Source organism: Typha latifolia, chromosome 9 (assembly GCF_019914945.1).
Source record: "Typha latifolia isolate L0001 chromosome 9, TyphaL0001v2, whole genome shotgun sequence".
In the NCBI taxonomy this organism is placed as follows: domain Eukaryota; kingdom Viridiplantae; phylum Streptophyta; class Magnoliopsida; order Poales; family Typhaceae; genus Typha; species Typha latifolia.
Window position 1 is genome coordinate 8,733,728 of NC_133094.1, and position 27,781 is coordinate 8,761,508.

General features: G+C 36.9%; 1 protein-coding gene across 1 annotated transcript in view; it reads right to left on the reverse strand.

The window, feature by feature from the left end:
- Nucleotides 1–250: 250 nt before the first annotated feature.
- The window catches only part of LOC140794591 (lysine--tRNA ligase, chloroplastic/mitochondrial), a 46,931-nt gene continuing 19,400 nt past the window's right edge, over nt 251–27,781 (reverse strand). Inside the window, exons 10-14 of the mRNA XM_073146679.1 lie at nt 17,926–18,132; nt 16,241–16,335; nt 5,995–6,085; nt 4,221–4,394; nt 251–624 (exon numbers count right to left, since the gene is read on the reverse strand). Coding sequence (XP_073002780.1) covers nt 532–624; nt 4,221–4,394; nt 5,995–6,085; nt 16,241–16,335; nt 17,926–18,132 — 660 coding nt within the window. The 3' untranslated portion in view covers nt 251–531. The remainder of the gene's footprint in view (nt 625–4,220; nt 4,395–5,994; nt 6,086–16,240; nt 16,336–17,925; nt 18,133–27,781) is intronic.

The window sequence follows — 27,781 nt, forward strand, 5'->3', positions numbered from 1 at the left end:
CAGATAACCAATTTCTTATCATGAGAAATCCACCCATGTTCCTCTTAACAAGAAGATTTAATCTGGACCAATCGGGAGTTATCATAGCTAACCAATAGAGTTTGGATGCGATAGCCCATGCGGGCGAATCACAATTCGAGTCCAACCGACCGATAACTAACAACAACTATTGTAGATCTCACTGGAAACAAACAAAACAAAACTGCATTAATATAGGGGAAAAAATGCAATCCCAGTTGAAAGCAAAGTATAGATGCAAGAACTGTAACTACTCTTTTTCTATCCTTTTTTTTAACCTAAAACTTCATTTTTCAGTAAAACATACAGAGAAAAGTTCCTTGTTGACGTCAACACAAGAAGATTCTTTTAATTTACAAGGGTTTTTCCCTCCTCTTCTCAAAAAAATTACAAGTACCGAGGTTCGAAGAATAAGAGCAGAACACAATACTAAATTGTAAAAGATCAATTTAAATTAATCTTACCACAGATGACCTTTAATGAAGTTGTATCTCATACCTCCAAAAAATGTACCTATTGCTGAATCTTTAGGACAGGGAAAGCAATGACATCCCTTATACTAGCAGAGTTTGTTAGTAGCATTACTAACCTATCAATGCCGAGCCCCTGAGAAGAAAATAAGCAAAGCTAGTCAAAATACTTTCAAACTCATAAAAATTGAAGGAAATGCCAAAAATGTAATGAAAACATGATCTTAATCACGACCAAAACAGTTTAGAATGTATAATTTTGTCACATTCCATTATTTAAAGCCTTCAAAAACAGCAACTAGCAGATGAATTTCACAAAAGCTAACCACTTGAAACTACATGAACTAGCAGATGAAACTGCAACAAAAAGAGAGGAAGAAATGAAGGCATATCACAGGAATATTAGGCCTTGACTCAGAGGAAATCCAGAAATTGAAAATAAACAATTGAAGAGAAGGAAGTTAGTTCTATTGAAAACCTACCAGACATGAATACATAAATTGAGAATAAGCATGTGCACAGGAGGAATTTAGTTCTGTAGAATACCTACGAGACACATACACAAGCATGATATATATTCCACAGGAGATACCTACCATACACATACACGTGTGATATTCCACAGGAGATACTGAATATCTACGAAAGCAGTTAAAAGCGCAGGGTAATCTTCTTTTCTGTCTCCTCTCTAGAGTCTATGGAGTGTGCCTTTCAAAGAGAGCCAATGATGATTTTCAGCTTAGGAGGAAGTTCCAGATTCCAGATTTTCTTGCTTAAAGGACATAGAATCCCATCTTGATTTAGAAGATTGTAAAGGGATTTAGTGTTAAATAATCCTGAGGGATCTAAAATCCAAAAGTCCAAACGCACCCTAAATATATTGTCCAACATATTTTAGGTTCTAAACTAGCTATTAAGGCCTACAGTAGGGTGTTTTAACATTAGATAATATTGTAAACCATTTATTTTGTTAATATTTATAAATATTAGAATATAATTATGATTTAGAGCATAATATGATTCAATGCATGGATTAGTTGAGAATAGTTGATCCCATTCAAGGGCCAAAACTGTTTTAATCCAAAGCATATGAAAAGCTAGAAGATAATCTAATAGTTTAACACTATCATGGTGTTCATTTACCACTAAAATTACATAACTTTGTAAAAATATTTGAGAAAAACAATATCATCAAAAAAACATTTCTTATACAGACATTTTAGCCCAAATTTGTAAAATTTGGGTTCAAATCAACCTATATGAAGTTTATCTAACATACTCCTATTGGACCTACATGATTTTTTTCCAATTAGTATTATTTTGACATTAATTCCAGATTTATTTTTCAATTTGGGGCAAAAATTGGGGGACATTATATTTCCCTTGAATCCTATAATTGAAAAGTATTTTACATAGGCCATCATTGTAGCCCGATGATTAAGTCCTAATTCCTCTCAGAATATTGAGATTAATATTTAGTAGATTTTTCACTAGAGCACTACATACATATGGGTTGAGGCTAAAACTGTTGTGTCTAATTTCTTAGGAAGGTTAACACAATTGTCCAACTTATATATCAGTAAAGGCTAGCCTCTTTGTCTAGCTCATGATTAGCCTAATCATCTATTAAAAGAAGAAAAAAGAGATAATATTTTACATAGATATAGCCTAAAATATGAAATCCATGTAGAATGACTTTTACAAATGATAGATTTAGTTTCATTTTGCTAGATATAGAATCATTAATCTCATATTTGGTTTTTAAACTAAAAGAAATATAGGGAGAAAGTAAGATAGATATACATTTTGATGGGATTTTAATTTCCCAACCTTGAATCAACTTTCCCCTCTTGTTAGGGGTGAAACGGATTGAATATAGATCGGACCCACATCCGGATCCATATTTTTGGCCCGATACAGATCCAGATACGATATTTGACGAATAGCAAAAATTAAAACCATATCCTAAAAAAACAAATACGGATAATTTTCAGATACAGACCAGATAATTTTTTGATAAGTATCGAATCTTACACGGATTATGACCTTCTATTTTTCAATCCTCTTTGTTCCTAATACTTGCAATTCTTCATGGCTCATTTTTGCTATCTATTATCAACTTAAAAGACTAATTTTGCAATCTAAATGTTAGCATATCTAGAAACTCCCCCCTACTATTATCAAAAGAACATATTACACCCTTTTACCATGCAAAGATCAAATTATCCACAACCAATTTTGGACTTCCAAAATCTTTGAATCAACCAAACCATTTTAAATGGAAATTGTGCTTAAAGACTTACATATAAGGTTTAACAACAACACTTGCATCAAAGCAAAACTTAACTCTTAGGTACAAAATAAGGGGATCAAACATAGGTTTAGTACATAATTGTAACAGCCAGATCGATCACAACAAGTCCTCACTACTTAAGCTACACGCAACCATAACAATTACATCTTGTATTATGAATCTTGTATTATAAAATCAGACTAACGATGACCAAAAAAGGAGATTGGTGAATAACTATAGCATTACTATAAGTGAATAGATGAATAATTACTCGAGGTGGGAGGACTGGCAGAGGCAGAACTTGGTGACGGTGAGCTCAAGAAAAGAGGACCAGAGGAGACAGAGCTTGATGAGGGCGAGCTTGAGGAAGGAGAATTGGAGGAGGCGAAGCTTGGTGATGCCGAGCTCGAGGAGGAAGGACTGGAGAAGGCGGAGCTTGGTGACGCCGAGCTCAAGAAAAAAGGAACAGAGGAGGTGGAGTTTAGTGATGCTGAGCTCAAGGAGGGAGGACTAGAGGAGGCGAGGTTGGTGACGCCACAACCAGAGAGGTGATGGCGTTCGGTGATCGGTGATGGCGTTCGGTGATCGGTGATGGCGTTCGGTGATCGGTGATGGCAAGGAGAGATTTAGAGGGGCGTGGAGGTGGCTATGGGCTATCAATTGGAATTTGGGAGAGATAGAGAGGGTAGGGTTAGGGTGTTTAGAAATTTAGATGAGTTGGGTATTTATATAAGCAAGTAAACGGATATCCGTTATCTGAATCCGTATCCGATAAAACTAGCTATACCCGTATCTGTATCCGAATCTGTATTTTTTTCTAAAAGATTATTCATATCTGTACCTAGATCCGAATTCGAACATTTTACTAAATGACTATCTGTATCTGTATCCGAATATTTTACTAAAAGATTTTTTCTATCCGTATCCGATCCAAATCCGAATCGAGTAGTAGGTCAGGTCAGACTTAATTCGACCCGTTTTCATTCCTACCTCTTGTAGATCTACTTTTCTCCTCTTTGAGAAAACAAGTTTATCAACAAAAAGAGACGCCAAAAAGGAGTCTCTGAGTAACCTAAGAATGTGCCTCTTGATACTCTAGCCAAATTGAGTGATATGCTCGACATAGGCAGCACCACACGTCAGCACAGGGTGGCATGCCTCGACACAGAGGAGTGCTGAAACAGCTTTTGTTTAAATGGTAAAGTTTTCTCTGTCCAACAATGAATTGTTAATCTTAATAACATCCTAAGTTGGGCTACTTCCTCTTCAAGAGTGGCATGCAAAAACTAGCATAGTAGCATGTCCAATGTCAGTGAGATGTCTATCGTGAAATTTAAAAGAGAAGTAGAAGATCTATACATGTTTATGAGGAAACAATTCATACATGACCTGTAGCTACTGCATATCAAGACCAGAAATAACTAAAGGAGAGATCATACCATTCCTGAAGCCGGGGGCATGCCATACTCTAAAGAAGTCAAAAAGTCTTCATCTAGAGCAACTTCATAGGAGTAATCATCATCGTCACTTTTTGCATCAGCCATTTTAGAGTCTTTAGCTAGAGCAGCACGCTTGTCATTATGGTTCTTTATTTGCTCCTCAAAGCGACTCCTCTGATTCATAAATGGAGAATTCATAAGAAAGCACATTTCCAACATTCATCAAAGAGAATTTCAACATGTTTCAGATTTATGACAAGACTAATTACCTGACAAGTATCAAAAGACACTATAAATCGCAATCATCGACTAAGTTAATAATGGGGAAAAGAATTAAAAGAAGCAACCTAATGACAGGTGGTTGATATATATCTAGTTGATTTGATTCAGCAACAATAATCAAGTAAACAAAAGAAATATGGAATCCTCATATATCCTCTCTAGTCCAGTGATTTTGAGTTTGCCGAAACTCCTTAATATATAGGCTTATAACTATAACCATCACGAGAAATGATATCCTGCAGAGTGCAGACCCATGTGTAGACCCTCCATGCGACCTAAAGGCTATCTGCTTGAGAACAATCCTGATTTTACTGACACATGCCATTCAGAAACACAAAATAATTAACTTAAAGCAGAGAGTTTCTGAATCCAAGAATCCAAAGCACCCACAAGAAATTTGTTGCTTCAAGTAAAAAAATCCTCACCTTCTGAAGACAAGTATAATGGCATTATAAGGAACCTTTAGTCCCCTGTAATGGCACTGACTGATAAAAGGATCATATTGAAATTTATAGTACTCTTGTATCTTATTTTTCCAATCGAATTCCTAAATGCAACATCACAGGAAAATCACACGTACATTCCAGAGCAAGTATTCTGGAAGCTTCCCTGCATACTCAGAGAACCAACAATGGCTGTGCCGACCATTGGCCGGCATGGCATGGCACGTGCCGCGGCACTTGCCGGCCATGCCGTAAGAAAAGGAGAGGAAAAGGTAAAGGATACACACTTTCGCAGTCGCCGTCGCCATTGCTCGCCGATGAGTAGTTTGACGACAAGGTCGATGGCGAGCGGCGAAGTTATTAGGAGAGGTGCTGTGCAGCAACCCTCGTGCCATGTGCCGGTAAACCGCTGACACGCCCTGTGTCGATCGGCATGATCATCCATGCAGAGAACAATGATTTCTATCTTTTCTATTCTAACTAGTTAGTTTAGCATTTTATCTTGTTTCATTAGGACACCATAAATGGATATACAACATCCAAAAATAGAAAAATCAAGCATATCATTTAGTTGTAAGAGGGTCAATAAGTTATATGTGGTACCACAATAACGAATTACATTGACAACTATCTGTATTGGCAAGATATTTAAACACTCCAATGAATACTATCACTACTCACTGAAAATCTTGAGGTGACACTAAAATAGTGATAATTTTGCATTGAAAACATTAGCAGTTAGTTGGACATGATCTCTCAATGAGATCATTTCCAGCATTCATCCTCTTTGAACATTCAGTCTATCATTTATCATCGACCAATTAGCGTAAAACTCTGCTAATTTCATATCTCAGATGATAATCCATCTACAAATGCCTGAGAGGGAAATGCATCTGCACAGACTTCCAGTTCATGATGGCTGAAATAAAAATATCAAACCTGGTAAAAACTACTTTGGAAAGTAGACTAGTATACCAAATTCTTGGACAAAACATGTATGATCTCATTGACAGAATGTTGATGCATCATTAGTTGATGACATAATATACCTGATCCACTGGATCTGTAAGTTCAGAGAAAGCATTAGCAATCTCACGCCCACAAACAAATAATTCAAACCGTTCGGTCAATCCTTTGTGCCTACAAAACAGATAAAAGAATCTAGTCAATCTACTATTTGTTACCACATGCCATATGTTTCTCATCAATTAAACAGCATGGGATCAATCAATACTCAAAGATGAACATAAAACTAGTATTATTATGATTGAGAATTAAAGCATGTTGAAAATTTGCTCATATAATATTTGAATGTGGAAATTTGTTTCAGAATATATTCTGTTATTTAGGAGAAAAAGCAGTTTATAAACATAGATCTGATTGTTTGTTAGATAAAAAGGAAACAAACAAATTGAATGGATTCTTTTTAATCCTTTTTCTGCAAGAAAGACAGTGGAAGAATAATATCCAGCAAAACAATGGGATTTCTCCTCAAATCCACATAACAAAGCTTGACAGAAATCAAAAGGAGCTTATCACCACATACTACTAACATCTACTTAGTCACAACTAGATAATCAAGATCAAACATCAAAAGCTTATTGATGATCATCTTTCCTACAGCTACCTTGACAGGAAGGTCACTAGATAAGCAACAGAGTAATGACTTGGTCATTTCTTTATAGTTGCGAGAAACTCAAGTTAGTATACTTTCTAACATACATTGTGTAGACGTGAAGTATATTAGTGTTATAAATTAGATTTGGACTGATCTGAACGTAAGCAAATTATGATACTTTTATAGATGATAGCTTTATGAGTTAAGATTCTAATGGCTTTAGTTTCATGTAAACCCGACGTCGGGGCGAAGAGATATTAATTGAAATAGTGGAGGAATGTCAAAGTTGGATAGATTTGTAAATATCTAATATTGCGGCGGTCATCGGAGGATGGTGGATGACTAGGAGTGGTGGTGTGTCGCCATAAGATAGGGGGGTTCGTGGAGGAAGATGGTAACTGGAATTTGTGTGCTCTGAATAGATTTAAGGTTACAATCTACCCCTACGAGATAAGAATGATCTAAAGGCTATGGTAAAAAATAAAGGCAAATAATAAAATTGGCTAAACTCAATAATCATTTCACGATAATAATCAACCCATGGTCTCTCCTATTTATAGGCGTAGAGTTATAGCAGATCAGATCCAATTTCACCTTATTGGACTTATATCCGCTTTATTTGAAATTAAAAAAGCAAATCTAACTAACTAACTGAGTTGTCTCAACTTGACTGACAATTAGATAATAATAGATACTTTGAACATGTCATCTTTTAACTTCCAAACAGACACAAGATATAGATGACTAACAAGCAGTTTTACTGTTGTAGTCAATGAACCACAATAGAGAGGAATCTGTTCCATATAGTTCTTCCAAATTCCAGCTATCAAAACATAAGACGACAAGAAATTATATTCATCTTTTATTTAGAAGATATTCCCTAGGTAGTAATAGCAGAAGCTCTGGTGCAGACACCAATTTCAAATTATCGAATAGACACATGCACAGCCATAGGCACAAAAGAGCAGCCCACCCACACTTTGGCTAGGTGACAAATTATGAGAGAGGGATATTTTATGTTTTATCTATTAGGCAATTTGGTTTTTTTCTTGCAAGGATATATATATAGATTTTAGTTTTTACCTACATAAAGGCTTGAAGACTTTGTTAAAGGGTAGGAACGATTATTACTTTGAGACTCGATTGATGAATTTTCATGGAGTTGGTTGCTATTGTTTGTTGTCCAGAACATTATTCTACATCAAGCTCCATTACAAGCTCTATGTTGCTATGAACAACTTAGATTATTCCCCTTCTTTTGGAAAAAAGATATCATAAATACATATTTGATTGTAGAAAGTTTGACAATTGATTAAAGGCCTTCAAAAGGTGAAATTTCGAATAGTATAAAAATGCTTTTAGCAGAAGTATATAGCATTAGTATTAGCAGCTGGACCATGGTTCTCGAAAAAATGCCATTACATTTCTTACGTCATCTAGACTTTCCATGTCAGGAATCTTGTCGTGCTTTACTAGTTTCTATGGTAGGAAGCATACTTGCCCTATTGATATCACAGCTTCCAGAGCTAGCCTAGTGCTTGAGAAGTGAGGAATTCAACATTAATGCAAAAGGTGCAACAGGTTGAAAGCAAGTTGATAAAAACGGAACGTCCTCTTCAATATCTGGATCGGTTGCAGGAAAGCAGTCCGCGCAACTAAGGGAAAATATTCACCCGACCCCGTTCGAACATGATCGGCAAGAGTCCATTGTTTCTAGGGTTAATAATTGTCATTGTAAATTGGTTGGTTAACCTCTTAAGGTGTGAATGACAACCAAAATCATTATAATGAATGAATCTTGATTTCTATCTCCTTCTATCCTCTCTATCCCAATCCCCTTTCCCCTTCCATCAAGTCCTAGTCGTGATTCATCTCAACGTCGGTGTTCTTCTAACCTCCCTCGTCTATCGAGTCCTCTCTCTTCTTTGGGATCTCGACCATTCTCCCCCTTCATCCTTATCCCCTAAACTCCATAAACCATCCACCCTCATCTCCACTATCATCCATAACCTTATCATCACCTTCACCCGTCACCACCATCATCAGCCCCACTCTTACGTATTTTCATCCCAGTTGCAATTCGAACCTGCGAAGAGCGTAAATACCAAAAACATAGATCAAGAAGTTACGGATCAATCACTTTTGGTTTCGTAATTTTCTGACTACGAGAGAATATCTAGTGAATATTTTCTCTCGGTTGTGCGGACTAATTTCCTGCAATCGATCCAGATATCGAAGAGAACATTCCGTTCTTATTAATGGTATTAGAGCCCGACGAACCTCAGACCTCTATTAATGGTGGAGACAAGGAAGATAACATCATCAGGGAGATCAATGGAGGGCACACCGACAATGGAGGACTCGACTCATGAAAACCCTAACCGAGAGGTCGATTCCTTTCGTGCGGCCATGGTATGACCGAGTCAACCGATGTCCGTGGGTGTGAACATGGGCTTGGCGAATGAACTTAGGGGCAGGTTCCAAATATTGCTGCATCGGGTGGACGCAATGTAGAATGATCATAATACCTTGAAAGAATACGTCATGAATCAATCGGCTTCGTCATCTCCTCGATGAAGATCGATGCCACAAGAAGAATCAATGGGAACCACACCGAATCGACGCCCCACAAGTCCAGGTATGACATGTTAATGTCAATGAGCCACTTTTACCTATTCCTACACAACATCCTCCACCTCCGATACATAACCCGAGGCCGGCGATGGTGGAACCCGAGAGGAGCGCAGCACCGGTGTGCTTTGTCGGTGAAGAAGATTGGCACTTTGCCGATGATGTCGATCCCTTTAGAGATGGTGTTGGGCGTGTTTGAGGATTCAGAGAAGGAGAGCAACAAGCACAACAGTTCAGATCTGAACCAATGATCTTTCGCGAGCCCGACAATGCTATCCGGGGGAGAACCGCACGCTTGGAATTTCCAAAATTCCAAGGCGGGGATTCGACGAATTGGTTGTTTCAAGTGGAGCAGTATTTTGATTGTCGAGAGACAATGGAGAACGCAAAGGTAACGATGGCAAGCCTTTCACCTCCAAGGAACGGCGTTGCATTGGTACCGATCGGCTATTCGAGGTGGAGGATTTATTGGTTGGGCAAAATTTTGTAGGAGAATTACACGTAGATTTGGGACAACGATGTATGAAAATTTTGCTACAACATTAAGCAAAATAGTTCAGAGGACAACCGCGTTGGAGTACCAAGCAAAATTTGAAAGAGTTAGTAGCCGGTGCAAGCCACCTTAGCCCGAACCGACATTGATGAGCACTTTTATTTCAGGGCTGCGGGAGGAGATCTAGGCGGATGTTCGTGCTCTCTGTCCTACGACTCTTGAGAAGGTCGTGAGGATGGAGCAAAAGCACAAGGCTCTTAAAATGGTAATGAAGGCAATTTGGGGCAACTGAGATGGACGGTTTGCGCCGAGAACGCCGGCTGAAAATTTTACAGGTTTAAAAGCAGCGACTGCTAGTGCTGGGGCACGACCACCCTTGAGACCCTCTTCCGATATTAGAGGAGGCACAAGACCCCCCGTTCGAACTCTCATACTAGCCCGGGTGGAGGAGCGAAGAGCGAAGGGATTTTGCTTTCAATGTGATGAACGTTTCACCCTCGGTCATCAGTGTTCCAAACTGATCCGGAGTGTGATGCTCATTGATGGTCTCAAGGGGGACAATAAGGTTGGTGATGGAGAGTATGCAGAGGAGGTCCATGGAGAGGACGTGGAGGAGGGCGCGGAGGAAGATATTCAAGCTGAGATATCGATGTATGCATATTCATGTACTTCCGCGCCGAGGATATTGCGGGTGGACGAATTTGTTAGAAAGTATTGTGTGCACATCCTTATCGATTTTGGGAGTACACACAACTTTCTAGACGAGAGGTTGGTGAGGAAGATAGGCTTAGACGCTGAACCGACCGTGGGGTTTGAGGTTGCTATTGAAGACGGCATGAAGCTTCGGGCGGAGAGCTTGTGCCGCCGGGTCGGTATATGGGTGCAAGGACACAACATTATTGTGGACTTGTATCCGTTGGCATTGCGAGGAGCGGACATTGTTCCTTGGCACTCAGTGGTTGTAGAGCTTGGGACCCGTCACATTTGATTTCTGAAGTATGTGGATGAAATTTTAGCAAGGAATCAAACAGGTGCGGCTTGATAGCATTAGCTCCCTACCAATTCCAGCGATGCAGCCGATGGTGAAGCAGTCTTGTGCGAGTGATTAGGCTTATCTTCTTCAGTTAGGACCAGCAGGAGATGAGCTTCAAATGAGTCTAGGTACTACAATTAATTTGTCTAATTTATTGGATAAATTTGCAAGACTGTTTGAGGAACCAAAAGAGTTGCCGCTGATGCAAACGGCAAACCATCGCATAGAGATTGTGCCCGGGATTGCACCGACGAATGTGAGACCGTATCGGTATCCACATGTGCAGAAGGAGGTTATTTCTAAAATGGTGGCCGAGATGTTGAAACAAGGCCTCATACAACCAAGTCATAACTCTTACTCATTGCCCGTGTTATTAGTGCGAAAGAAAGACGGGTCGTAGCGTTTTAGTGTCGACTATCGGGCACTAAACATTATCACCGTCAAGGACCGGTATCCCATTCTAGTCATAGAGGAGCTGCTGAACGAGGTTGCAGAAGCGACCATATTCAACAAGCTTGACTTGAGGGCTGAGTATCATCAAATTAGAGTTCACCCGGCGGATGTACACAAAACTGCAATTCGGACTCTGGACCAACACTACGAGTTCCAGGTGATGTCATTCGGCCTTACCAATGCTCCAGCAACTTTTCAAGGCCTCATGAATGATATTTTTTTGCCTCTGCTGCGAAGGTATGTCTCGATATTCTTTGACGACATTTTAGTGTACATCAGGACTGAAAATGGAGAATTGGCAGCATTTAGAAGATGTGCTAAATTTGGTGAAGCAAAACCAGCTGAAGATTAAGAAGTCTAAGTGCCTATGGGGAATACCACAAGTGGATATTTAGACCACATCATAACAGCGGAAGGAGTGGCGGCGGATCCTCAAAAGATGGCGTGCATGACAGCTTGGCTGATCCCTACTTTCGCTAGAGGATTGCGCTGCTTCTTGGGGCTGGCTGGATATTATCGCTGCTTCATCGCCGGGTATGGCAAGATCGTTGCTCCTCTCACTTCATTGCTGAAGGACTCTCTTAGATGGACAGAGGAAGCCACTGCAACTTTTGAAGAATTAAAAACAACAATGACAACGGCGCCCATTCTAGTTCTACCAGGGTTTGTTGTGGAATGCAATGCGCCGCGGATTGGCATAGGAGCTGTACTAATACAAGGAGGATATCTCATAGCCTTTCTCGATAAGGCTTTATCACAAAAATCTCAACAATTATCGACCTACGAGAGGGAGATGTTGGTAATCCTACATGCGGTGACAAAGTGGAGGTCTTATTTGATCGGCATGCGATTTATTATTCGAACCAATCAAATGAGTCTTCCAGACTTTATAGGACAGCGTATTCACACTCCGGCACAGCATAGGTGGGTCACAAAATTACTGGGGTATGATTATAAAATTCAGTACAAGAAGGGGACGAAAAATAGAGTAGCGGATGCACTATCTCGCCAACCCGATACTGCCGAGCTCGTAGCCTTTTCTACTACCACTTTTTCTATTTGTGATGAGCTCTGACCCAAATGTTAAGAGGTTGTTACAAGAGGTGTTGGATGATCCGGAGCGCCATCCGGAGTTGGAGAACCGAGGCGATTTGCTGCTGGACTACGGGTGCTCGCGAACAATGGATGGCAGCAGAAATTGTTGGAGCATTTCCACCAAACTCTGGAGGCCGATCATGAGGATGTCTTGAGGACTTATAAGAGGCTATCACAGAGCTGCACGTGGCTAGGACTGAGGCGAGATGTGAGAAGTTTTGTCCGTGCTTGCGAAGTTTGTCAAAGAGCGAAGACAATCACATTGAAATCGGTCGGATTACTTCAACCTTTACCGATACCGGACCATGTTTGGGAAGACATTTCTATAGATTTCATAAAAGGTCTTCCGCTGGTACATGGCTACTCTGTTATTTTTGTAGTGGTTGATAGATTGAGCAAAGATGCGCATTTTTCTGCATTGTCGCATCCATTTTCAACCAAATCGGTGGCTGAAATTTTTGTGAGAGATGTTAGGTTGCATGGCATGCCACGCACGATTGTTTCCGATCATGATCGTGTAGTGAGCGACTTTTGGATAGAATTTTTCAAATTGCAAGGGACTCAATTGAACCTCAGTTCGACCTACCATCCACAGACGAACGGCCAAACCGAGGTGGTCAATCGAAGCATTAAGCAATATTTGCAGTGCTTTGTGGGAAAGACGCCGAGACACTGGTTGGAGTTCTTATCGTGGGCGGAGTGGTCTTACAACACTGCCCACCACAGCAGTATTAGCATGACTCCGTTTGAGGTAGTGTATGGACGCACGGCTCCGACATTACGCGCGACATCTGTGGATCGGACGGAGGTGGACTTGGGATTAATGGATAGAGACACCATATTGAGGAAGTTGCATGCCCATCTTAAACTTGCTCAAAACTGCATAAAACAAGTTTATAATCCCAACCACCGGGAGTAGGAGTTCGACATCGATAATTGGGTGTTTGTGAGGGTGCAACTGTACCGACAGGTGACTTTGCGTCCGATGCGAAACCAAAAGTTAGCACATCACTACTTCGGTCTGTTTCGAGTATTAGAGCGTATTGGTCCGATTGCATATCGCTTAAAGCTGTGTGAGGGGTCGAGAGTACATCCAGTCTTTCATGTTTCATTGCTGAGGGAGCGGATTGGAGATCACCAAGTCGTTGGATCAATTCTACCGGAGCCATTAGAGGAGACAGCGATTGTGGAGCCGGTTCGTATACTTGCGAGGCGCCGATGACGTCATGGTACGAAATTGGAGATGGAGGTCCTAGTCGAGTGGCTTGGCAAACCATCCGATAAGACGACATAGGAGCTGGAGATGGACATCTTGGAGCATTTCCCCGACTTTGCACCTTAAGGACAAGGTGAGGGAAGCATGGTGGACTGATACATCTTACTGGAGTCTTTTCTTATTGTACTAGTTGTTTATTTTAAAAAAAATAAGGTTTCAATAGGTCGTGTTAGAACAAGGGAGGGAGCGCGTTCGAACGCCTTTGCGAACGCCTGCAGGCGTTCGCATCGATAGAGAACGCAAATTGTGCGTTCGAACGTGCTCGGCCGTGTTTGAATGCCTGCATACATTCGCATTGACAGAGAACGTAGTTTGAGCATTCGAACGTGGCCGAGCGAGTTCGAATTCACAAGGGCATTCGAACGTGCCCTCTCCCGCATTCGAACGCGACCTAGAGAAACCTTATTTTTTTGAAAATAAACTAGTATAATAAGAAAAGACTTCAACAAAAGTGTATCATAAGTTATCCCAAAACAATATCAAAAGTGTAAGATCCCAGAATTTCAAAAATAAATAAATAAATAGAGATAATCATTTAGAGAACACTGGATTTAGTTTCATCATTTATATTTTAGGATTTGGATTAAATCGAATTAATATTTTTTTATTAAGTATATCTTTAAGTAAGAAAATAGATTAGAATGCCTATCTTAATAGGACTTTTATCCCTTTGATCTATAAAAAGGGAGGCTTAGGGGAAAAAAAAGAAACCCTAAAAAGAAGTTTTTGGGCGGAAGTACTGTAGCTTGCTACAGTACTAAGATGAAAAGGTTGTCATCTCCTACTTCCTCATTTCAATTTATTGTTGTTATATCCTTATCTCATCGGAGCTACAATTGTCGGAGTTGGTGTTCGGGAAGTTGTCGGAGTAAGTGAATAACACCAAACAAATCGTATTTCATACTATGATTCCTTTGTATTATTATTTGTGTAGTATTATACTTCGTATATTATCAGTTTTTTATTCTATGTTGTATTTCGTGTCATACTTTATTTTGTACAATACTTTAGTTCATGAAATGTTGATCTTCGTGCATTACTATTTTTCGTGCAAATAGTAAAATATTGGCTACGAGATGATAGGACTTTAAGAATAGACACATCTTAGATATTCTTCGTGCATCTCTCTGTGGTAACTCAAGTCTACCTTGAAGACCAGAGGACAGACCTATTTCTGATCAGTATATGATTGTTTAGGTCGCTCTAACACGGTTAGAGAACAGAGAAGATGGACCTTTATTTTTGATCAGTACATGATCCGTTTAGGTGACTTTGACACAATTAGAGAATAGTTCCACGCTAAATTAAAAATCTCTCTAAGGTGACTAATCTCTCTCTATAGTTAGTGAAAAAGATATGTTATATTTATCACATAGTGACATCTCCTAGTGACCATAACCAGATTAGTTATGAAAAAAGACTCGAGAGCCATCTCAAGATAATTTCTAGTTGATGTAAATCCACAGACATCGTCACAGATTGAGTGGGAAATATTAATAGTAAGTAACTTACAAAATAAAATTGAGCATGTTATTAGCTTATTAATCATACTATCATTACTTGTGCTTATTATCCATAAAATGAGCATGCTGGCTATTGTTATTAATTGTTGAGCTTTGGTTAAAATTTTATATTAGAAAAAATATGATTACTCTAGTTTTTGAGTGAATTCACTCAATGAGCTAAAATTATTAGCTCATTATACTCTTTTAATATTTCAGATGTTGCTTAGCATGACGAATGATCGTGGGCATCGGACTCTACCACCACTTAGGATTTTAAGCCTTCACATCTTTAGTTATATTAGTGGTTTTAGTTTTGAATTAAAAGGCTAAATGATGATTTAGTGATATTTGGAAGACATAATTGTATAATTTGGTATTTTATGTCTTTGAAGGTTTTTGAGTTGGAGTTATTAAATAAATTTAAGTTTTATTATATTTTGGATAATTAGTTAAGGTTTCATGTATCTCAAATCTATTAGGATACATGACCGGTCATGGTTCCTATACTGGATTGTGACAAAAAGCTTTTGATTCCTTGAATGATGGTAACCTAGCTGCAAAATCTTAGTTAGAACTAATTTGTTAAGACTCCACTTTGGTCACTAGTGCTGCCTAAAATGGGTTCAAATATATGTTGATTATGCATGAAATGTTATGAATTGAGTACTCAACTAAGAAGCCCAAATCAAATATCTTAATTTTGAACAATCCATCATCTACCAATAAACAAACTCACACACACACGAGGCGCCAACGCACATGCACACATGCATGCATTTATTCTTGATCGAGTGAAATTGCCAATCGAAACCTTTTTGGAACTTAACTTTTCACCTATAAAGGAAATTATACCGCGTAACTCTTTTCCTCAAGGGAGATCGTGCCATGCAAACAAAAAAAACACCTTAAACTTCAAAAGCATCATTTGGAAGTATGTGTTACAAGAACATAAAGTCATAAAGTCATAATTCGTAAAGATGCCCTTGAGTACATATTTGGAAGTATGTGTTTTCTCCAGAAATTATCTTACAATGTAGTGGGTGTACAAATAGTAGGAAAAAATGTAATAGCTATATAAGTAAAGGTAAACTTGGTTCAATCCATGAAAGAGAGTAATGAATTAATGAAATCAAATTATCTGGAAAGAATCAAAGGATATTGACATACTCTTACATATTCCTGCAGACATACCTTCTGTGTGGTTTGGCAAGTGGGGATATCTCAATAGGATAGTCAAGGACAAATGTTGGTTGTATAAGGTTTGGCTCCACAATGACCTCAAAAACCTGAAACATCAGTATATAATTCAACATTCACATCTTATGAACGAAAGATCAAATTATATGCCTAACTGCTTAAGGCAAGATATGACACACAATGGAGAGTTAATATCAGGTTATTAATTTCTTTCTCATTGTTAAAATTGGGTTAAAGAGACTTAATTTAATTCAACATTTGAAAAATCTATAAGATAAGGTTTATTCCAAAATAGACACAAGAAGAGATCCATGGAAAAAAAAAAAGACAAGTTGAAAGCCACACCAACCCAGCTGTGAAACATGAGTGATTCCATAAATATTTTCCTATGATGATGCTTGTTAGAGGTGAATGGAGCCAACCAATTCATGGAGAACCACATGCATGTGCTTTGTCTCTCTCCACCTTGGATAAGCCTCTGCAAACCTAAAGATGTGCTCAATGGGTGCAAGTGTAAAACCTTTTTGTTTTTTCCAAGTATTAGCATAGAGTTGTTAGTCCAACTCTGCGTGTGTGTGTTTGTCTATATATATACATATATATGTCATAATAAGGCGGGTGTATAAACAGGTCAGCAATGTAAGGAAGTAAAGCATTAAACAACCATAAGACATTCTGATAAATTATAATCAGGATAAAACTAAATTCAGCTCAAACTTAACAAATGAGCAAAACAAAACTTTATAACTGCAAAATAAGGTGAAAAAAATAGAGGATTGATTACTAGACTTAGATCAATCAGGACAGGCCAAAGATTGGTCTAGGCTTCAAGCTATCATAGATGGTTGCAGGAAATTCTGGTGGGATAGCAAAAGGATCAGGAGAAAATGCAAAATAGTGGAAATGTATTATTGGATCTCACCCATGCGAAGGATTGTGTTTATCTTTAAGCCCTGCCTTCATTTTCAACTCCAAGCACCAACAGTATTCTTCCCACTGCAGGAATTCCCTAGGACAACAGCAAATACTTGGCAATGGAGCAGAGGAATTGAATAGAGGGGGAAGAAACCACAAGCACAACAGGAAGCTTGTACGTAGAAGATAAAAGGTGGGAATCCACAAGAATTGCGGGAGGAAGTAGTGCAGACAGAGAGAAAGGGAGAGATGTGGAAGGAGAGTACAGAAAGATTTCTATAGAAAGATACTTCACAGCCTCAAAGATTGTCTCACTATAGGAACTGCACAGTATATAATTCATTAATCCTAATTGATATAGAATTCCTCTACTTTATGTACTAGCTAATCTTGGCTTACCTAGATCCTACTTTATGTACTAGCTAATCTTGGCTTACCTAGATCCTACTTTATGTAATAGCTAATCATTGGTATGAACTCCAACATCAATCAAAGAGGAATGACATGACTTTGGTAAAAGAACTAAGGGCCTCCAAGAATGGTGTTTGTGGGGGAACAACTAACGTATTTTGGTTAGCTAACACACAAACCTAAGTTTCCATCAAACAAACTTAAGTTTCCATCAGCCATTTATTGTTGCACAACACGGGACTTCTATGGAGATATCCACTGTAGAAGTCACATATAAAACAAATATGCAGAAAAGGAGTACAAGGTAACAAACACATGAGCATATATTTATCGTATGCAAGGTTCTGGTTTACCTCATTAAGAACATGTCCTAGAGATGGGCATGCTTGTACTAAAGTATTATTTCTTTCCTCTTCTTTAATACCCAGTACCCCTCTTGCAGCTCGTTTAGCATCATCAATGTTGTCGGAGAACTGATTAAAATCGATTCCAGTAGCTTCTTTAACAAGATTATGCATGGTTTCCCTCCTCCATGGTCTTTGCAGAGATATCTCAGCTCCCTGCAGAACATTCAACAAAGAATTAGTAGATAAAAAATAGAAAAGAACAAATGGATATTATGTTACAAAATACAAAAGAGGATGCAGAAAGTCTGTAATGCATGCTGATAGTGGTAATCTGGTCCTTGCCAAGATATTTCAGTTATTTGCAGAACATAGACAAGTAATAATTATACAAAAAGAGAACAGTGTAGTGGATATTTATGTCAAAATATATGGAAGATAAAGTTCCTAGTTAATCCTCGTAATGTTACTCTTGAATAAAACAATGATAGTTCAAAGCTCTCCATTATCCCACATTGGTCTCTGTCCTTCTTAAGTATATAAATTTTCATTTTTTTCTAAACTACGGGATAAGGATCAGAAAATTAAGAAATCTAAAAAAAAAGGTAGAATTCACATAGCATAATAACAATAATAGTTGACATAAATACTAGCAAAGTTGTATGTGATGACAGCTATTTGGAATTGAATGTCAAATCTACCCTTTTCTCTATTACAAAGAGAGAGGGACAAGAGCATTTTTGGAAGAGTCAAAAGAAAGTAGAGAGGGACAAGGGCATCTGTGGAAGGGTCAAAATAAAGTGGTGGTTTATTGGAGGCAAGAGGATGTCCATATCAAATTAATGATAACCCTCACTTGCAGGGAACTTTGCAGTATTTTTGAGAGAATAAATATAGGGGCATTTACCTTCCATTCACAATTAGTGGTCCACCTTGTTTTGCTCCCATTCACGATTAGTGCCCCCCGTTATCACATAGAGAGGCCTTCTTGTGCAACCAAAGATCCCTTAATTGACCTAGATTGGATTCTTGATAAATAGATCTTTTTGTTTGATTACCTACAATGGAGAGTTTAAAGATAAATTTAAGAGGATAGAGATACCTTAAGGTTGGATAGTATTCATAGAAGGTCAAGAAGGTAGAGGCGAAGGATTAGACTAGTCATTTTGAATAAGATCATATGACATATTATTTGAATCAATATGTCATGTTGATAGAATTTTAGAATACTTATGCCATGACATTTGAAAGAAATTGCAAATTCTTGATTGAAATAAATTAATATTCAATCTCATAATTTCGGTCGATCCCGAAATGGATTGGGATAATAGATTGGGTGACTCGATCCCTCCCAATAGACTGGTTTCAATGGGGTATCAACCGGATCGGCCGGTACCTAATTAGGATCAGTCGCGTTTGGCCGAAATGAACCGAATAACAGATCATTTAAGGCTAAACATATTGAATCCGTGAGGGACCCAACCCATATCCAAACCCACGGGCATCAATTATTTGATGTCCCTGAGCCTCGCTCCCTTCCTCTCTCTCTCCCAAGCTATTTGGATGGTAGAAGAAATAAATAAAAAAAGGTAATCCAATTGGTTATTAGGTTATTAATAATGGGGTAAATTATAAGACTGTTAAGCAATTACTTATGTTGAAGAGACAGCATTTGTATTGAACATCATGTGTTGCACATTGTTTTGATCTCAAGCCGAAATATGTCTCGTTTCTTTTAGACGGTCAATGCCGATCTCGATTCTTGGAATCTTACTCATAACCAAATCTTCTTTCCTATTGAAACAATAATGTCATCCCTTATCCCGCCTTTTGTTACATCATGCGCATTATAGCAAATGTCATGCCCACACAAACAACGCCTGCAAGACACTTAAATCCAAAGTTCGAAAAATCAGGATCGGGATCAATATCAACCTTCCAAAAAAACGATACGTATCAGCCAGATCGGCCGTATTGGTCGCCTAAATCGGATCGGACTTTTTAATTACATAAAATTATAAATATTATTTCAAAATGCTAGAAAACTTCTCAAAATTTAGAAAAAAGTTTATCAAATATAAAAAATAGAGAAAAAAAACATAGTGCAATGAAGAAGAAAAAGAAGAAAAAAAGGAGAAGACAAAAGAAGAGAGTGGGAAAAATTAAAAAACTAAGAAAAAATTAAAAAATTATATACTGGAGTTCTCCGAAGCTAGATCTCTCCGTAAGAAAAACAATGGTTATGTGGTAAGGAGAGAAAAAAGAAAAAGAATGAGTAAAAGAAAGAGAGTAAGAGAGAGTGGGATGAAAGAGTGAAAGAGAAAGATGATTGCATGCCGTCTCGCCATTGACCTCGTCGTCGAGCTTACAGTCGTCGATCGCCACTTGCTGAGTCGCCCGAGATTGCACCCTCGTTGTGTGCCCTAGCTCGAGGGAGAGAGGAAGAAAGGTCAAGAGAGAGAGATTTAAAACTTCAGTTGCAGATCCGGCAACAGCGACTCGGTGAGTGGCAAGTGACTCAGTAAGTGGCACGCTCGTTGTGTGCCCTAGCCCGAGGGAGGGAGGAAGAAAGGTCGAGAGAGAGAGAGATTTAAAACTTCAGTTGCAGATCCGGCAACAGCTCAGTGAGTGGCAAATGGCAATGGAGACTCAGCAAGTGGTGACGGTGACGGTGACGACGAAAGTGAGTAGTCCCTTACCTTTTTCCCCCTTTTACGGCAAGACCAGTAAGTGCCACAGCACGTATCGGTCGGTGGTTGACACGGTCGGTGCCTGTGGCATGGCCATCATTGATTGAAATCAATCGATATACAATCTCCAAACAAAATCTTCTTCCAATCAAGATGATTGCATGCTGGGAAGCATGGATACTCCAATTTGGGTGGAGTATCCGTATCCGATACGTTTTCGGAGTATCCTAAATTTAAATAATTAATTTTTATTTTCGGATACGGGGTGGATACGGGTGGATACGTGTTGGATACGTTTCGGATACGTTTTCGATACGTTTTGGGTTTAATTGGGTAATCGGGTGAGTTTAATTTTATAAACCCGTTAAGAAATTTAACTTACCCACCCCCACCCCTCCCCACCCCCGTCGTTCCACCCCCAATTTGATATCTCAAACCGTGCCCTAGCTCTCTCTCTCTCTCTCTCTCTCTCTCTCTCTTTCTCTCTCTCTCTCGACGACGCCGCTCCCTCTCTCTCGCGACCACGCCGCCGCCGCTCCCCTGTTCTCCCTTCTCTCTCGACAAGCCACCGCTCTCCCTTCTTCCTCCTCTCTCTCGACGAAGGTATGTTTATTTCTTCTCTCGATGAACTAGTTTTTTTTTCTTCAATTTTCTTTTCAGTTTTTCCTCGATTTCTTCTCTGAATTTTTCATTTGATTTCTTCCCTTTCCCTTCTTAAATTCTGTTTTAAGTTACTTTTCTCAGTTTTTTTTTCCTTTTCTTTTCTCAGTTTTTTCTCCTTTCTCTGAATTTTTTCTTCTTCGATTGTGTAGATTTCTTCTCTGATTTTTTTTTCCTTTTCTACTTTGTCTTATTTACAGTTTAATTAATTCTGTATGATCACTTAAGTACTGCATGTCTGAATTTTTTTTCTTCTTTGATTGTGCAGATTTCTTTTCTGATTTTTTTTTCCTTTTCTACTTTGCCTTATTTACAGTTTAATTAATTCTGTATGATCACTTAAGTATTGCATTCACTGATGAAGGCAATGAGGAGACTGACTTAAATGGAAATGAATAATTAATGTCATTGCCAATTACACTACTGACTTATTATTACTCTCATTTTGGTGTCATACAAATTGTGAAATGTTGGTGGATACTTTATAAACTTTAGTGCTATGACCTATGAGTCTATGAGTTACTCATATGGAATGCAATGATACTACTATTCTCATTTTGGTGCATTATTTGTTGAACGTTGATGTATTCTTTGTCTAATTGTCTTTGATATCTATTACTCTCATTTTTGCTATTAAATGCTTATGTAGATAATAGATGTATTAAAATATTGAATGCAATATTATGTATATGTTGTCATTAGAATATAATTTTTTTATATAATTTTTTAATTGCCATATCCTAGACGTATCGTATCCTGTATTTTGAGAATTTGCCGTATCCCCGTATCCGTATCGTATCCGTATCCCGTATCCGTATCCGTGCTTCATAGATTGCATGTCATGGCTAACACCGCCCCAACCACTCGATCAACAATTGAACCACTATACTACTACATGAGCATTTCTAAGCAAATCCAAACAATAGAAGTGAAATGGAGAAAAGGTGAATCCCTATTTTATATTGGTGAACACTTTGAGTACTTGTATGTGTCAACTTGGTGACCTTATCAATTTGTTTAGCTCAAGGAGATATTATTTGTGGCTAAGGATATAGCTATATAAGTAAACTTATGTGGGGCAAGCTATCTACCTAAGACAAATTATGATCCCAAAGGTTTACATTAACCCCATGTGTAACAATTGCAAGAAAGAATTTTTGAAATAGCTGAACATCTTTTTCTTGGTTGTGATTATGCTAAACTACTCTAGGATCTATCTATGACTTCTCTCGGCATGCACATTTCTTTTAATGGGAGTTGGCTAGAGGGAGACTGGCTTGAAGAAGGATCTGACTACTCTTAGGAGCAGCAAATACTCCTATTAACCATAATTGCAATTCCCTTTGGCAGATATGGGAATGGGAACAACTTTGTGTTTGACTCCAAAGGGCAGTCGGTTTACCATATTTGGAGGACATTCTCATGACCCCTGAGTATATCATGTAGAATCCTAGATGGGCTAAGTTGCTTTCCCACGGTTCTCCGATGGTTAATTGGACCCCTCCTCGGTCCAATTGGGTTAAGCTAAATGTTGATAGTTCTTTTGATCCATTCCGACCCAGTGGAGGTATCCGATGGATTTTGCGTCACACTAATGTGAACATTCTTTATGCAGGTGCTAAGTCATGTATAGCGACCAGTCCATTGCATGTGAAAGCATGGTCTTGTGACAGGTTTTGAAACTTAGTATCAGGATCGGGATCGACTGTTAGAATTAGAAAAAATGATATGTATCAACCGTATCAGATCGGACAATTTTTAATTACGTAAAATTTTAAATATTATTTAAAATGCATAAACATTTCTAAAAGTTTATAAAAAATAACAGAAAAATAAGAAATAAAAATTAGTCACATATGAATTTTAAAAATTAAAAAAAAAGTCACTTAAAACTATAATGAATTTTGACTTGAATTAGACAAATTTTTATACTCATAAATTATTACTGCAGAACAATATGAAAAAAGAGATTTTTTTTTTTTGGTTGTTCTATAGCAGTAAGAAAATAAGAGTTAAAAAAGGAGGTGAGAAAGAAGGAAAAAAGTAAAATTAAAAAACTCATTCGAGTTCACCAAAATGTGAACTAGCCAAAAAGGCTCACTAGGACGGCCACCAAATGAACTCAGTAAAGTGTGAGAGTGAAAGGAGAGTGTGTGTAAGAGATAGAGAGTAAAAACTGAAAATTTAAAAAGAAAGTAGTTGATGACATCAATTGTTAATGTCTCATAAGTTAGATACATTTTAGATTCAACTTGAATCTTAAAAAAAAATTAATTTCAGCTAATATTATTGTTTTCAGCCGATACGGCTGAGTTTCGGCCGATTCGGTCGATATGACCGAAATTGGCTGGGATCGGCCGATCCATGGTTTTATAGCTAACCAAATCAAAAAGAAAAATCACACACTTGGATGTGGAAACTAGAAACTGATTCGGAACTGCTTGTACATCTTCCCAAAAACAACCACAAGACTTAGCAAACGGAAAACATCATTGAGTATTGTAAATATCTTTTACAAGAGGTCACTAGATTCTCTATCGTTCATATATACTGTGAGACTAATCAAATAGCAAACTTGTTAACAAATACTTGGTAGAACTAGCCAATAAGATTCTTTGTGGGAAGATCATGTACCCCTTGATCTCTTACTCTTTCTTTTCAATGATTGTTTAAGTATTTGTTTTGCTCGAAATAGCGAGTTTTATTTTTTTGTGCCACTTGGCGTTTTGAGTTCTTAATGATTTTTTAAAAGAAACTAATGATATACATAGTGTAACAACCCAGAATTTCAAAAATAAATAAATAAATAAGAAATTAGAGATAATGACGGATTTAGTTTTATCCTTTATATTTTAGGATTTAGATTAAATCAAGTTAATATTTTTTATTAGTTTTATCTTTAAGTAAGAAATAGATTAGAATTTTTATCCTAGTAGGACTCTAATATCTTTGATCTATAAAAAGAGAGGCTTAGAAAATAAAAGGAAAAAAAAGAAACCGCAAAAAAAAGTTTTTGGGTGGCGGTTTTGTAGCAGTGCTACAGTACTGACGAAAAAGGAAACTAGGTTTTATGGGCTGTACTCAAGCAATACCGAGATGAGAAGATCGTCATCTCCTACTTCTCATCTAAATTTCTTTTTGTTACATCCTTACCTCGTTGGAGCTACCATTATCAGAGTCGGTCATCGAGGACTCGTCGGAGTAAGTGTATAACACCAAACAAATTGTATGTGAAGAATTTTTACTAGGTTATTGAGTTGAGCTACATGGACCTTAGGTTAGTGAATTTACTCATATAATTATCGTCTCATAATTTATACTATAATTGATTTGTATTATTCGTGTAGTATTATATTCCGTGCATTATCATCTTTTATGCTATATTGTATTTCATGTCATACTTTACTTCGTACAACACTTTAGTTCAAAAAATGTTAATCTTCATGCATCACTATTCTTCATGCAAAGAGTAAAATATGGTAAGACTTTAAGAACAGTCCCAAACTAGATTAAAAATCTCTCTAAGGTGACTCTAATCTCTATCTATAGTTAGTGAAAAAGACAGGTTGCATTTATCACATAATGACATCTCCTGATGACTCTAATCAGATCAGTTATAAAGGAAGACTTAAGAGCCATCTCGAGATAATTTCTAGTTGATGTGAATCCATAGGCACAATCCCAAACTGAGTTGGCAATATTGATATTAAGAAAACTTATATAATAAAATTGAGCACATTATTAGCTTATCAATCATATTATCATTACTTGTGCTTATTATCCATATTATGAGCATGATGTCTATTGTTATTAAATATTGAGCTTTGATTAAAATTTTGTATTGGATAAAGTATAATTTATCTAACTTTTGAGTGAATTAACTCACTGAACTAAAATTGTTAGCTCATTATACTCTTTTAATATTTTAGATACTGGTCAACGCAACAAATAATCATAGGCATCGGGACTTTACCTCCACTTAGGATTTTAGGCCTTTACATCTTCAGTTATGGTAGTGGTTTTTATTTTCGAATTAAAAAGCTAAATAATGATCTAGTGATATTTGGAAAACATGATTGTATAATTTGTGTATTTTAGCTCTGAAGGTTTTTTAGTTGAAGTTATTAAATAAATTTTAAGTTTCATTATATTATGAATAATTAGTTAAGGCTTCGTATACCTCAAGTCTACTGGGATACATAGTCGGTCATGATTCCTATTTTGGGTCGTAACAGATAGATTTTAGCAAGGACTTACAGTGGTATTTGAACTTGATCAAGATCTATATATCAAATAGCATACGTAGAATTTTTGAACGATAGTTCTTTTTCCTAACATCAACAGTAGTCTGATTCATCATTATATACCAAAGGATCAAAAATATTCTCATTGCGAAGAGCCGAAGAGCATAAAGAAGCTCAAGGTTAACTATTTCAAAATTAACTTTTCTAGCAGAGGTATGCTTTTTTTTCTTTGTAATCTTTTAAGTCCTTCCTAAGTTACTCTAATTTGCAGATGGAGATATTGCTTGTTGGCTATTTAAGCCCATAAGAAGCTTTTACTTTTTGGAACAGCTCATTGATGCACTGCAAACCCAAGATTTGGTTTAGGTCCTTTCTAGGATTGCTTCCTCTTTGTACTTCTAGTTATAGGAGGTAAAGGAGTCAAATCAGACTACATATGACCAACAATGATTAGTATCATCTTGTGATGTTCTACCCAATCTTAGTTTTCTTGATGCTGAGGACCAAAAAGTTGACTAAACAAGTAAGCCATCAATATTATGTGGACCAAACAAGTTCAAAATTAAGGTAACAGCCTGCAGATGACACTAACAGTATGTCATCAGAATCAACTCATAACTAATAAGAAATATTCACAATAAAGTTGACTATTTAGTCTGTTAGGACAGTCCAAAGGCTAAATTGTCAATCATTACTCCAACAATGGTCCTGCCACCATCGGCATGGGGCATGCCATTGGCATACATTTATAATATTTTTAATATTTTTATAAAAAATTTAGGATATTTAGAGATGTTTTTAGGTCTTTGGCATATCAATTTTTGGTTTTTTAGTTTATATATATATATATATATATTTAAACCTATATTATAGTATTTTATCTTTAGATTATTTTTGTAAAAGACCTATTTTATTAAAGATAAAACAATATTTAAAAATAAATATTATTCAACATATAATATGATTGAATACATTCATTAAAACTAATATTAATGATTGAATACTTCATAATATAATTGAGTACTACATAATAAAATTGAACACATAATAATATTCAACACATAATATTAATTAATAATAGTTCAATAATTAAAACAATATCTAGTTGAACATAGCATGATGAGGAGAATTAAATACTTAATTTGCCGACATAAAAATAATACGAGAATATTGCATTAAATACTATCGATAATCTTTAAAACTCATTCACCATTAGTATTGCTTGTTATAACATCTCACATAATCTTCATACAAATATAATCTTGCAATTCTCCAATGATATGATATGAATATTAAACGTGCATAGGAACTAAAGTTGATTTGATGATGATTGATGAAAAAAAAATCTTTTAGAAAAGGCTCCTCATGCCGTGTCGAACCGGCATGGCCATTCTTGCAATTGACAACTGAAATAGCTTGGTCAAATTTTCTTCACCACAATTGAAAGTACTAGATCCAAACTTGTGAAATGTTTATTACATGTGGCAGTTGCATTAACATTCAAAGAAAGATCGTTCAAAAGATACGCTTCTTAATTTTGCATATTCGTGATTGAAAACAAGATATATGCCGGTCCTCCAATAAAATCAAGTAATTGATATCAATGGTTGTAACAACCCAGAATTTTAAAACATAAATAAATAAAATAAATAGAAATATACAGTTTAGATAATGAGGAATTTTATTTTATCTTTTATATTTTAGGATTTTTATTAAATTAAATTAAATTTTTAGGTATATTTATAAAATATTAGAGAGAAGTTAGGGGCGAGAGTACCGAAAAAAAAAGAGAAAAAGAGATTATTCTTGAGAGAGATTACAGAGAAAAAAAAAGAATAGAAAATAGATGAAAAAAAGATTTTATCATACCAAAGAGAAGAAAAGGAAAGAGAAGGCAATCATGGAGCGCTTTGGACTTCGTGCAGATTACGATTAGGATGCGAAAATCAAATTATTTTGGATTGAGCGATCAAGGCAAGTTCCCACTCATATTTTCTTAAATTTTTATTATATAAAAATAGAATTGATGAATGTAAATATCTTTTTATGTTTATTCTTATCCTATTTAATTTTCTAAGATAAGAAACTTTACAATATAATGATGTCAATTATGCGGGAAGTTAAGAAATTTGTTGTTTTAAGGATTTTCATTAAAGAATTAGAAATGTTAAGATTTTGTATTTTATAGAAAATTCATATTTATCATTCTTGAAAAAAAAGGGATTTTATTGTTTATTATTTTTCAGATTTCAAAGTACTTATTTTTATTGC